The sequence below is a fragment of the Dromiciops gliroides genome, chromosome 2, assembly GCF_019393635.1.
Source record: "Dromiciops gliroides isolate mDroGli1 chromosome 2, mDroGli1.pri, whole genome shotgun sequence".
NCBI classification, from domain to species: Eukaryota; Metazoa; Chordata; class Mammalia; order Microbiotheria; family Microbiotheriidae; genus Dromiciops; species Dromiciops gliroides.
In genome coordinates, this window is record NC_057862.1 from 431,940,988 (window position 1) to 431,955,481 (window position 14,494).

Here is a 14,494-nt window from a genome sequence, read left to right on the forward strand (position 1 = left end):
GTGTGCTTTTTGTTACTATTTCTGTGTCCCTAGAGCATATTCCAGCAGAGCCAATAGTCCAACAGTTCCCACCTGGGAAAATGAGCCAAGGAGAAATTTATTGGGTGGCACAGGTAAGATCTTTTGAGACTACCATGTTGATCTTTGTGTCCATTGCTTACTGTGCCAATTGTAGGCATTGAAAGGAGAGCTACTAAGTTGATCTCCATTTTCACAGAATATATAACCAGACTGGAAGAAACTATTTTGTATTATAACATGGGAAGGGAGGGGGAAATAAACATTAGGAATAGCTACCTTACAGCAAATGTACAGAATCGGCTTCTTTCATCTGTTTTAAATAAGAACCTAAACATTGTAAAAGTTCATGTAGGGGGCAGCTAGGTGGCGCAGTGGATAAAGCACTGGCCCTGGATTCAGGAGGACCTGAGTTCAAATCCGGTCTCAGACACTTGACACTTACTAGCTGTGTGACCTTGGGCAACTCACTTAACCCCAATTGCCTTACCAAAAAAAAAAAAAAAAGTTCATGTAGGCTAGAACCCTATGTCTAAAGAGGTTAACACTTAAAGCCTTAAAGACATTTAGTTTATCCTATTTTTAATGACTCCAAGAATAGAGATGTGATCATAATTGATAATTATTTCTTTGTGTTTAGCCCAACTCTCGTGCTGTAATGGCCATTGTCTGTTGAGTCTCAAGTGAAGATGGGATCAAAGGATAGAGATCATTAGTGTAGTAGCCATTTAAATCTGTAATCAGTTCAATCCTCATACTTATTCAGATTTGCTCCTATTCCCCAACCTTTCCTCTTTCATGTCACTTTGGCAAACATTTCCTGAGGTCCACTATAATTAGACTAATCCTAGTGTCAGAAATATTTCACAAAAATACAAATCTTCTTGTATTCACAGTACCAAAAGTGAAGTTTTTATGTAATCTGAATTTCTAGTGGCATTATTCCATTTCTCTAGACTTTTTGGCATGATGGAAACATTGGCTGTCTTGGGGGAACACTAATGCTCTATGTGAGAGAGAAGCACCAAGCTAAATTGCCCAAATTTAATCTTAACTTTTATGCCTTCTATTCTATAAAAGTTCCAAATGAAACGAAGCTTCCCCTGCCCGCCCCCTCCAATTTCTGGTAGAATACTTATTGATACTGGTTTGATTGAATGTTTTATGTCCTTAGACACTGAAAGGGGAAGAGGGAAGCAAGACAGTACCTCATTACCCTACTCCACTACATGGTCCCCATCAGCTGCTGATTACCCAAGTGGCAAGGTGTTTTCTAGAGAAGACCTCATGGATAGCAGCCAGGTATGAGGGTAGCCTCAGGACCAGATTCCAATGATTGTATTTCTCTTGTAGGTATTACTTCACATCCATTGTTCCAGTCCTCTGTGTGTTCTACTTGAACCTCTTCTCAGGGGCTACCCTTAGGATTCCCCAAACCCTGAATTAACCCTTATGGTATCCTACCTAAGGCTTCCAAGGCTTATTGTCTATCCTCTATCTGATTCTCTCATTTCAGGAATGAAGCCTCCTGTGTCTTTCAAGGAGAAAGTAAACTAACTTGTCTAGGGGCAGAGGGATGGGTTTTCTACTCTCAGATAACATGGACATTTTGATAGAGGTTTTCTGGAAATCATGACTCTACCTTGGTGGTGTAGCAATTTGCAATTATTACATTAGTAATTCTGATGATGGGATAACTTCAGGACAGAGAGTAGAGGAAATACTTGGGACTTTGTTGGACCTTCTAGAAGCAGATTTCACATCTCAAAGTGGGAGGAGACTTATTTCTGAGGGTAGCTCTGAGACACTTCTTTAGGTCACTTGGAAAATAACATAAATCTCTTCTTCCATTGCTTCTAGAGGAACGAAATTAATCAGTCTAGCCTCTTTGACCGCTTGAGCCTGAGGATGACTGATCAGTACTTAAGGGAAGAAGAACTAAGAGCTCAGTACCAGATAGCCCTCCTTAAGCTCCGGGAGAAAGCCCTGGAGGAGAAAGTTACAGCTGAATTGTCATGGCTAGAACAACAGAAAGCGTGAGCAAATTTTTACTTAAATCTGAGAACATGCTTCATTGTCTTTCCATCTGTATTGAGCTGAACTCATTTATTGCTTCTTGCCTAGTATGCCTCATGACCCAGAGTATTTGTGAGATGGCTGGGTGGAGATTATGTGTGTGTGTGTGTATTTAGCCTAATCAGTGACCAGAGTTCCGGGGAGTTAATCCTGTGGAAGGAAAGGGCGTTGGTCAGTCACTCAATCAACAAACATTTATGAAGTCCTTACTATGTGCCAGGCTTAAGGTTAAGTGCTGGTAATACAAAGAAAGCCCTACCCTCAAGTAGTTCACTTTATTGTGGGGGAGATAATATAGAATTATCTATGTGTAAGATATATACAGTATAAATGGGAGATAATTTCAGAAGAAAGGCACTAAGAGTGAGGGATGAGAGAAACCAGGAAAGGCTTCTTATAGAAAGTTATTTGAGCTGCATCTTAAAAGATGCCAAGAGGCAGAGATAAGGGGTGGGGGAGAGCATTTCAAGTTGGGGAGATAGTGAGTGCAGGAAAAAATGTGGAGCTGGAGTGTTGTGTCTGAGGAACACCTAGAAGGCCAGTGTCACTGGATCATAGAGTATGTAGAAGGAAGTGAAGTGTAAGGAGACTGGAAAGGTAGGAAGGGAAGGCCTTTAAAAGACAAACTGAGTATTTTGTATTATATTCTGGAGGTAGTAGGATGCCACTGGAATTGATGGAATGGGGGAAGTTATTGGGGGGAGGAACTATGTGAATAGAGAGAAGGAGACATATATGAGAGATGTTACAAAGGTAAACTTGACAGGCCTTGGCAGCAAATTGCATATGTAGTGTCAATGAAAATTAAGAGTTGAGGATGATACCTGGTTTCAAGCCTAGGTGACTGGGAAGATGGTGATGCCATCAACAACGATAGCAAAGTTTGGAAGAGGGGAGGGTTTTGGCAGAAAGATACTTAATTTAGTCTTGAATATGTTGAGTTTACGATATCTATGAGAAATCCAGTTTGGGATGTCTAACAGGCAGTTGGTGATGGTAGACTAGAAGTCAGGAGAGAAATTAGGGCTGGAGAAATTGAACTGAGGATCATCTGCTTGGAGTTTATGACTGAATCTATGGCAGCTCAAGGGAGATAATATAGAGGAAAAAGAGGAGAGAGCTAAGGACAGACATTGGGGGACACAGTTAGGGTGTAATCTTTTTTTTTTCTGTTGTTGGTGTTTTTGCGGGGCAATGGGGGTTAAGTGACTTGCTCAGGGTCACACAGCTAGTGTCAAGTGTCTGAAGCCAGATTTGAACTCAGGTACTCCTGAATCCAGGGCCAGCGCTTTATCCACTGCGCCATCTAGCTGCCCCTAGGGTGTAATCTTAATGAAGATCCAGCAAAGGAGACTGGGAAGTAGTGGTCATATGGGTAGGAGGAGAACCAGGAAAGATCATTGTTATGAAAACCTGGAGGGGCAGAGTGTATCCAAGAGAAGAGGGTGATCAACAGTGTCAAAGGTTTGACACAAAAGTGTCAAAAGAGAAGTCATGAAGGTATAAGGAATTAAAATAGTATAAGGAATGAGAATTAGAGTTGAGAAGTGATCATTAGTAACTTTAGAAAGAGTAATTTCATTTGAATGTTGATGGTGGAAGCTAGGCTACATAGGGATTAGAAGAGTAAGAAGAGAGTAAGTGGAGGTCTTACTTGTAGATGGCTTTGCTTTCTAAAGGACTTTAGCCAAGAAAAGGAGGGGAGAAACAGGATAAATAGCTAGTGGGGGTAGTTGGATCAAGTGAACTTTTAAAAAAATAATAAACATTTTATTTAAAATTTTGAGTTCCAAATTCTATCCCTCCTTTCCTCCCTCCCCTCTCCCCTTTCTGAGGCAGTAAGCAATCAGGTATAGGTTATACATGTGTAATTATGTAAAACATTACCATATTAGTAATTTTGTAAAAGAAAACTAATAAAAGAAAAAAAAATGAAAGAAATAAAGTGAAAAATATCATGCTTCAGTCTGTGTTCAATTTCAATTCTTTCTTTGGAAATAGATGGTATGTTTCATCAATTGGGATTGTCTTGGATCATTATATTGTTGAGAATAGTTATGTCATCCACAGTTCTTCATCAAACAATATTGCTGTCACTGTGTACAGTGTTCTCTTGGTTCTGCTCACTTCACTATACATCAGTTCATATAAGTCTTTCCAGGCAAAGTGAAGGGTTTTTGTTTGTTTTTAAGGTAGGACATGTTTTTAGGTATGAAGGAAGGTAGCTGGCAGACAGGGAATAAATTGAAGATTATTGAGTGACCCAACTGCAATTCAAGAGGACTCTTGATTTAAAGCATGCTATCCACTGCCAGACAGAGAGGTGATGCTGATGCACTCAGAATGCAGATTGAAGCATACATATTTTTATATGGCCAATGCAGGAATTTGTTTTGTTTGGCTATGTGTTTGTAATGATTTTTGGTTTTCTTGCTTTCTCAAAGATGGGGAGGAGAAGTAGGAAGGAATGACTGCAGAGCTGAAAATAAAATAAAATTGAATTAAAAATTAGTGAGAGACTATAATATTATAGAGGGGGTACTCTGCCAGAGAAGAGAAGATGGAATTGGATCTAGGGGACATGTAGAGGAATTTACCTTGCCAAAGAAAAGAGAACAGGACCACCTTTTGTTTGAAACAGGGGTGAAGGAGGAGATAGTGGGAAGAGACATCTGAATGATGCAAGATGAGAAAAAGAGGAAGGGAGAAGAAGGAACTCAATTGAATAACTCCAATTTTTTCAGTGCCATATGAGGGAAGCTACTTTGTTGAGGGATGGGGGAAAAGTGCATGGAAGACCTGCAGAGGGTTAAAAAGGTTTGGAACAGTTACTGTGGTGAGCGGGGATAATACATTGATTATGGAGGTATAAAAAGATTGCCTTGCTGCCATGAAGGTTCAGATGAAATAATGTACCATGAATTTGTATCAGATGTAGTCAGCCCAGAGTCATACTTTTTTCCAGCTCTGTTCAGTGGCACATGAATAGGAGCAATGTTAGTGGATGGCATGAGCATTCCAAGGCCAGAGCTTGGCAAGTCACAATAAGTAACAGAAGGGTAAGGGGGACTCAATGTAGAGGAGGATAGGATAGAGTTGAACTAGTTCTTCAAGGGTTCAATAGGGAAGAGAAGAGAGTGTAGCCACTGCAAGAGTGATGGCCTAGGAAAGAACTAAGGGGTGGAAGGATTGGAGGCCTTGGTGAAGATGAAAAATAGATCTAGGGGTTGTAAAGCAGAGGAAAAGGTTAGAATGATAAAATATGGCAAGATCAAGGGTGTGATGATCTCTGTATGGAAGGGGAGGTAGAGTGGAGGAGTAGGTCATGGGAAATGAGTAGATTGAGGAACTAGACAGTTTAGGGTGTTTGAAGGGTTTTGAAGAAAGAATATGTTGAACACCCTGGCATCAGGAATTGGGGTGAAGGAGAGAGAGAGAGAGAGAGAGAGAGAGAGAGAGAGAGAGAGAGAGAGAGAGAGGAGAAGGAGGAGGAGGAGGAGGAGGAGGAGGAGGAGGAGGAGGAGAAGGAGAAGAAGAAGAAGAAGAAGAAGAAGAAGAAGAAGAAGAAGAAGAAGAAGAAGAAGAAGAAGAAGAAGAAGAAGAAGAAGAGGAAGAGAGAGGGAGGTGCCTGAGAGACTATGATAGCCAGGCACTGAGCTTATTCAGGATGGTAGGGAGAGGATCCTGGTGTTTGGTAGATAATAGTAACCAGAATCTTAATTGGTAGATAGTAAATTTTGATTGAATGAACTTCAAAGAAGAGGGTCTGGAAGTGACAACGGGGAGCAAGAATTATGAATCCCCCAACCACAACCAAGGAATCAAGAGGTATGAGTAAAAGTTCAACTGTTCCTGAGTGGTCAAGGATTCCATGTCATAGGGAGGTAGCCAAGTCTCAGTGGGAGCCAGAAGATGAAAGGAATGAGAAAAAGGAAAGATTTAAAATGAAAGCAAGTTTGTTAACTCTATGGTATAGGCCTCCCAAAGAGTACAGTGAAAGGGATGGGCAGGTATGGAGTGGGACATTTGGAATTAGGGTTGGGGGAGTATCCTGAGGAATGTGATGTTTGAGGAATTATTCCAGATATATTATCAATGGCTGGATTATCAAGTCATTTGAGGGAAGGATGTGATTGAACTATTAAGCTTTCCCCTGACTCAACCTAGTGGTAAATTCAGGGTTAGAGCTCAGTTTTGGGCTAGGGAACAGAGTTTTTTCTCTTTGTGAAGGTAACTAGCCTAAACAAAGATAGAACCCAGTCAGTTTATTATCTTTATATGTGTGGTCTAATCTAAGGCAACTAGACTAGAGTTAACTAAAATAACTGTGGTTGGTCATTTTCAAGTTGTCCTTTCCAAATTATTCCCAGAAAATTTTTTGACTGCTTCCCTGAGTCTGTCATGTGGGTACTGTCCCACTGAATTAGGAATGTGCAAAACCACTGGGAAAAAAAGAGATGATGAATTCTAAAGGCAAATATCAACAATTTTTGGATTATCTGTGTCCTCTTGCTATTAACACAAATAATTGAGATTTGACCCACTAGTGCTTTTTAGAATGACAGTTTTAGAATGCTGTGATAATTTTTGCTATTCTCACTATTTACAGATATTTGGGGAACAAAAGAGATCACAGCTTAATGACAGAGGAACAGCACCGAATCCTAATGGATCTGAAGCAAGAACAGGTAGGCCATTGGCAAGATGATAATACTGCTTCCTCAGAGGACATCAGGGGTTGGCTGTAAGGTTTCAGTGCAAAGCTGGAACATCTAAACCTTTTTGTTTGCATTAAGCCTCTTACATGTCAGCATGGTAGAATATGGCAACAGGTAGCATTTAAAGACAAAAAATAAAGTATGCAACATAGTTCAGTGGAAAGAGTATTAAATTTGAAGTTAGGGCATAAATGTGGATCTGGAATCTGCCACTTATATAACTGTATGACTTTGGGTAAGTCATTTAACCTCTTTGAATTTCAGTTTCCTCATTTGCAGAATTGAAAGGGTTGGACTAAATCACACTCAAGGTCCCTTCTAGTTCTGAATCTATGGTCTTATGAAAATTTAAGACAATGGTATTATCCAGTTGGATGACTGCAAATTCTTATTTCAGATTCTGTGATCATTGGCAAGCTACAGAAAAGGTAAACTAAATTCTATGGATGTTAGAGTTGAAGCCCATATCAGTTGTAAAATAATGTCTGCCATTTGCAGACAGCTTTGGTTATACTCCCACTGCCACAACCTTTATAAGAATTCTCTTAAGAATCTTAATTGCATAAATCATTAAAGAATTGGCCAAAAGTCTTCTGTTTAAATTGCTTGCCTTCTCTTCTTTCAGAAGTCGGTTCCTGTCTCTTTGGTGCCCACCCTGTATACCTGCTAAGCTAAGGATCTCTCCCTACTTTCTTGGCTCAGCAACCTCAGATTGCCCTTTTCTCTGGTTCCTAGCCTCAGATCTGTTCCTTGCCATGTTCTTCTTGTATTTCTTGGGGCCCAGGTGACAACTAGCTAATCTGATCTACTAATTTGCACCAATGTCACTCTGAAGACAGTCAATTGAATTGCTGGAGCCTACTGGAAATGACAGCCTTGTCGATGTTATCTACTCTATTATGACTCTAATAGTGGGAATTTCAGGTGCAGACAGAGATAACTGCATGGAAGAATGGTGGGGCTTTTAGCTCTTTTGTCTAGCACCACGTCTATCTCATCAAAGTGAAGAGGTGGCTCAAAGTGCTAAATATGGCCATTTTCCCTATGATACTTATTTCAATATGGGAATATAGGAGGAGATATATAGGACTGGTGGGATTGGGTGGGAGAAGACAATTGGAAGCTTTCTTTGGACAAGGTGGTTATTAGGTCACTAGGGTCCTTTTTTAATGTCTGGTGAGGGATTTTTGCGCTATGGCATCTTAGTGACTTGAAAAAAAGAATGTGTTCCTTCCCCTGGGCAGGACCGGTCTTGCTGATAATAACTGATACTTGTTCATGGACTTTTACCTAGGGAGTCTAAATGTTCTGCAAACATTAATTAAACTTTATGATGGGTCCTCTTCCTTGCTTGCAGAGAAGTAATTTATTTGTTTGGTATTCTGTGTTTGGATCTGTTCCCCAGATCACAAAGTAAGGTGAAAAATATGAGTATTACATTCTCAAAAAAATGATATATAAATACTATTGGTAGAAGGAAAGTAAAATCATAGTTTTCCACCAACTTATGGCATAGCACTACTGGGATAACATTGCAAATGTGGTTCATGCCCCTGCTGTATAGAGATGGAGATGTTTCAAAGAATAACTAAAATGATCATAGGTATGAGGGAAGCTTAAAATATAAGATTTTTTTGGTCTAGTTTTTTGATAGGACCTGTGATTTTATCAGTAGAGGGAGTTCTGGGTTAGGGAAAAATGAAAATGATTAGTATTCTACAATCTGGAGAGGTGTATGAATTCATTATTTATTCAATAACAATTCAGTAAACACCTACCATGTGTGTTAGGGACTTGGAGAAATACCAGAATAATTAAGATATGGTCACTGCTTTCACAGAGTTTATTGGCAGAAAAAGAAATAGGATCAAATCTTTAATGTCATGGTGTGAACACAGACTTGCAACCAAATCCAAGAATCTTGGAGAAGGCGGGGACTTAGTGGGTAAATTGAGAATAAAATGTATTCCTACTTTAGCATAAACTAACATTAGAGAACTCATTCTAACCAGACAAATCTAACCTTCCCCAATTTTGCCCCCTTAGAGCTTCCATCAGAGACAGACCCTGAGGTTATCTTTCATAGTATTTATTGTATTATATGTTAGGGTATTCCTCTTCCCACTCTCCACCCTATGGCCCTTCTCTCCCCCGCTTAAAACCTGCATTTAATGCTATTTTGGTATTACCAGAGCTAGGACTAATAATGGTAGGGAAGATTGAACGTTGCCTTGGGCATAACACATGGACAGAAGTGCAATGAGAGAAACATTTTTGAACTTGGTCTTTTAAAAAAAATGTACATGTTAATTACAGAAAATTCCCACTCTCTACTAGTTATTTTGTGAAGGTCATGTGTAACATGGAAGTAGCATAGGGCAATTAATGGATAGAGAACTGGCCCCAAAGCCAGGAAGACTTGGTTCAAGTCCTATCTGCTGCACACTGCCTTTGTGGCGCTAAACAAATCATTTTAGCTTTCAGTGTCTCAGACGACTCTATAAGAAGATAAGTCAGAGACAGTGCTAACCTGAATTGAAAGAGACAATACTGACCTGTATAGGGAGCTGCCTATATAAATGAAATCACAGGTTCAGTCTCTTATCAACTATTATAAGCCTTTGATAGACAGTAATATAAGGGGCACAATTTCCAGATGTCAATATATATGATTTTCACACCTTTCCAAGATGCACAAATGCTTCTCATCTTGGCTCTTTTATTAATGCCTGTTTTATCCTTCTTTATCATATTCAGGTGGAACTTAAACACCTACAAAAGATTTATGAAGTGGCTCATCAGGAGAGAAAACTTCTATTGACACAACAAAAGGACATCCTAACAATACATCAGTCAACAGGTCATCTTCAACAGGAATTTCATGGCCTAGCTAGCAGACACCAGGTAAACTGATTATCTCTAAAAATAACCACAGTGAGCTGTTGACTATGTTTTTTGTCCTGATATCTCTATATGGAAATGAAAAAGGCCTGAATTCCCTATTTGTACTCTGGTATTTCAAAAGATCAGCCCCTATGGATCAGTTTGGGGCACTCCATTACTGCCACTAATGGAGCTGCCTTCCTCAATGCCTTATTTGAGATGGACTTCATGAACTGTTGTGGCCTAATAATAATAACCTAGTGGGTACCCTTCTTGTGCTAAGCCTCTCCAAACTTGGTCCTCAGATGACAGACACATTGTGCTCATTAGACCTTTACTCAAAGTCTTTCTGGCTTGACAGGACTTGCTGAAGCTTACACCTCACTAGCATAGCCTTTGTAAACTCTGGGCCACTTCTATGACACAATGAGATATTAGAGCAGGACTTTAGTACTAGCTCCTATTCATAAAGGTAAATGTAACCAAAAAAACCCCACATAAAACTTGTTGAAACAGTGGAAAATGTTAAATGCCATCATTCTGGGTTTTTTTTTTTTTTACCATTCTATACCTTCTAGGAAATAATTTTTCTTTAGTGCAGAAATGTTACCACAGATAGAGAAATGGAGAATATGATATTGAATCACTGCTTTTATCTGAGATACTTAGCCTCCAAGCCTGGATGTAGTATTTTCCAAATCTATGTTCTAGAGTGCCATATTGTTTTGTTTGTTTTTGTTTTGTTTTTTGGGTTTTTTTGCAGGGCAATGGGGGTTAAGTGACTTGCCCAGGGTCACACAGCTAGTTAAGTGTCAAGTGTCTGAGGCCGGATTTGAACTCAGGTACTCCTGAATCCAGGGCCGGTACCTTATCCACTGTGCCACCTAGCTGCCCTGTGCCATATTGTTTTATGTACATTGAATTATGTTTGTGGTTGGATGATCAAATGTCCATTAAGGAAAGTGGATCCTATGGTCCATCTCTGAGTGTATCAGCTTGATTCTATCTCACAGTCATGGTCAGGATCCCTAACCCTGGCTTCCCAATACTTGCTTCTGGACACAAGGTGGGAAGGGAACTAGGTTAGAAAATGTGAGTGGGTAAATGAAGCTTGCCTTTAAAGAGACAGACCTCTCAAGCTTCTTATGGCCCTCTACTCAAGATTTTTCGACAGAAATTTATTAAGCACCTAAAACAATTAGCTAGAAAGTACTATTCTAGGCACTAGGAATATAAAGACAAATAACAACATAGTACTTACTCTTGGTGGATTAGTAGCATCATTTTAGTCTGCAAAGGATAACACATGTATAGAGTATAATGTGGGAGAGAGCATTGCATGAAAAGTCAAGAGACCTGGGATTTAGTCCTACCTCTGTCACTGGCTATCTGAGTGACATTAGAAATGTTACTTCTCTTCCCTGGGCCTCATTTTCCTCTTCCATAAAATGAGTGGGTTGGACCAATTAGATGACTTCTAATCTTTTTTCATTGTTTTATTGATGCCATTTGTTTTTTTTATATCATATTCATTTATTTTTAAAAGTTGAAATTTTAGCAAAAATCTATTTACTCTCCCTTCTACATACCCATTAAGAAAAAGAAAAAGAAAAGCCTTGTAACAAACATGCATAGTCAAGCAAAACAAATTCTTGCATTTGGCTATGTCCAAAAAATATGTATTAACTGGTCCTCTTGAGTCTGTCAATTCTCTGTTGGAAAGTAGGTAGCATGCTTCATTATAGGTTCTCTGAAATTGTGGTTGCAATGACTTTTTTTTTTTTTTTTGGTGAGGCAATCGGAGTTAAGTGACTTGCCCAGGGTCACACAGCTAGTAAGTGTTAAGTGTCTGAGGCCGGATTTGAACTCAGGTACTCCTGACTTCTAGGCCGGTGCTCTATCCACTGCGCCATCTAGCTGCCCCTGCAATGACTTTTAATCCTCTGGTTCTAATGCTTTGGGATTGTTCAAATTTTTCTTTTTTCTTTTTTTTTAGTGAGGCAATTGGGGTTAAGTGACTTGCCCAGGGTCACACAGCTAGTTAAGTATTAAGTGTCTGAGGCTGGATTTGAACTCAGGTACTCCTGACTCCAAGGCCGGTGCTCTATCCACTATGCCATCTAGCTGCCCCTTCAAATCTTTTTCTTTTTAAATTGATGATTTCTATTTTAATTTGTTTCTAAATATATTCCTTCCCCTTCTACTAACAAGAGAGCTATCACTTGTAAAAGGGTCTAAAAAGGAGAAAGGAGGGGGAAAATTGACAAAACTGGCCAACAAGTCAGTGGCATCTCACAATTTATGCGATATTCAATAGCCTAATTCCCCAGCTTTGCAATGAATAGTGAGAGGTACATTTTTCTTCTCTGAAGCTACCCTTCAGCAAGTGTTCATTTTATTTTACACTTTCTGTTTACATTGTTGCAGTAATTGTGTATATTGTTTTCCTGGTGGTGCTTACTGTGTTTTCCTTTAGTTCACATAAGTTTTTCCATATTTCTCTGATTTCTTCATATTCATCATATGGGGTGCAGTAAGTAGTTCATTAAATTTGTGTTCCACAGTTTGTTTAGTCATTCCCCACTCATTAGGCACTGACTGTTTCTAGTCAGAAAAAATGCTGTGATGAATGTTTTGGAATATACAAGACATTCTGTCTTTCACCTGAGGAATATTTTATGATTCTAAGATTCTGAATCAACATTTCTGTGGGGAACTGAAGGAAATGAAGTTGGTAAAGTTAAGGCCAGAGGTATTCTTTTTTTTTTTTTTTGCGGGGCAATGGGGGTTAGGTGACTTGCCCATGGTCACACAGTTAGTAAATGTCAAGGCTGGATTTGAACTCAGGTCCTCCTGAATCTGGGGCCAGTGCTTTATCCACTGCGCCACCTAGCTGCCCCCAGAGGTATTCTTATAGTGGAAGGTATTCTTGACTTCACAAGAAAACATCCTCTCCTACGAGAGGGAATTTACATGTTGCTCTAGGAAATAATCCATGCTAATTTAGCATTGTGAGCCTAATCTGCTCCAGCAAAACCCATTTACATAGACATAAATGTACTTTCTTTGCTGTTGACTTCCCAACTGTCCTTCAGTTCTTTTACCCTTTCCTCTGGGCAAGCATATAACCTCTTTGCCAATTATGTACATTAAAAAAAAAAAACCCGGGGCAGCTAGGTGGCACAGTGGATAGAGCACCGGCCCTGAAGTCAGGAGGACCTGAGTTCAAATTCGGCCTTAGACACTTAACACTTACTAGCTGTGTGACCCTGGGCAAGTCACTTAACCCCAATTGCCTCACAAAAAAACCAAACAAACAAACAAAAAACTCCTAATAGTGAATTCTGCCTCTTTTCACTGGCAAGGTTTGAAAGGTTGTAATCTGGACTGTTTTTTGTAGTTTTCCAGTCCCTGGTCAGAAGCTAAAGAAGGCCAGAAGTCCGAAGCTGAGAGAGCCTTCAGACCCGAGAGGCTGGCCAGGAGTCCAGAGGGTTTGTTGTCTTCAAGATCATCTCACATAGGAAGATCAGCTTCAATCTTGCCTGACCCTGGGGAAAATCTGAAATGCTGTGAGAACACACAGTGAGTGTGATTTGGTTTTTTTGGGGGGGGTGGTTAGGTAACCTGAACCTTAACATTAAAAATCATTTTTGATGCACCTGTCTGCATGTGGTGCTGTGCTGTGCTCTATAGGGATGACTTGTCCATTGGGCTTCCTCTCTTCTGGGGACTTAACAACTTGACTTAGGGATGCAATTTCAGTATGATCTGGAAGAACAAATTGGACTTCTTATATATGAATGTGAAGTCCCATTAGTTTCCATCTTCTTTATGAGGCCATACATGGGCTTTTGAAATCTTTTTTTTTTTTTTTTTTAGTGAGGCAATTGGGGTTAAGTGACTTGCCGAGGGTCACACAGCTAGTAAATGTTAAGTGTCTGAGGTTAGATTTGAACTCAGGTACTCCTGACTCCAGGGCTGGTGCTCTATGCACTGCACCACCTAGCTGCCCCTTTTGAAATCTTAACTCTGACACTACACCCCTTTTCCCCACCCCAACTGTCTTGCCATTAAGATTTAGGAAGCTGCAGTATGGTTTGGCTGAATGAGCAGACAAATACTTGAGCCAGAATTATATTTCTGTGAAGTCCCAATAATTTTATTATTTATTTCCTTGAATATAAAAAGAGGATAGGCACACAGCATTGTGTAACATTATACATTCCTTGAGATCCCTATAGGAAAGAAATACTTGAAATTTGTGCTGAATCAGTCCAGGTGACCCCACTGAATGACTGTTAATTGAGAGTGAGCTATTTGACACAGAAAGGTATTGGCCTCACTATTCATCAAGGAATTTCTTGAAAAACACTGTGTAAATCCTAATTTTCCCTTTGAAATGAAAATTGGTTTAATTAAAGTGGATCACTGACCTCTAGGAAAATACATCTCCATTTAGAAAACTTCCTTTCAGTGGCTGGCTACCTAAAATGACTTTATAATCTATAAACATTGTTGCACCAATAAATCATGACCTATTTCCCTACCCTTCAAATATTAATGCTCAATCAATGCAGTAGATAATGTGAATGATGATGGAGATGTGACATTTGAAGGAAAGATATTTTGAAAAAGGGAGCCTCACACCGAGTAGTGGTCTGCCAAAACAGATTCAGTGATACACAGTAGCCACTTACAGGTTTTGGAATATTTGAAGTACTATTTATTTTAGGGAAAGGTCAGGGACTATTTAAAAAATCTCTCTGAGTAAAAGGAAGTAATTCCCTATTCCAACAGCC

General features: G+C 39.6%; 1 protein-coding gene across 1 annotated transcript in view; it reads left to right on the forward strand.

Moving 5' to 3' along the window:
* CCDC187 (coiled-coil domain containing 187) overlaps positions 1-14,494 on the forward strand; it is a 91,802-nt gene that overhangs the window by 62,316 nt on the left and 14,992 nt on the right. The window contains exons 15-20 of the mRNA XM_043989576.1: positions 34-113; positions 1,193-1,320; positions 1,879-2,054; positions 6,704-6,782; positions 9,570-9,716; positions 13,096-13,277. Of these exons, the coding sequence (XP_043845511.1) occupies positions 34-113; positions 1,193-1,320; positions 1,879-2,054; positions 6,704-6,782; positions 9,570-9,716; positions 13,096-13,277 (792 nt within the window). The remainder of the gene's footprint in view (positions 1-33; positions 114-1,192; positions 1,321-1,878; positions 2,055-6,703; positions 6,783-9,569; positions 9,717-13,095; positions 13,278-14,494) is intronic.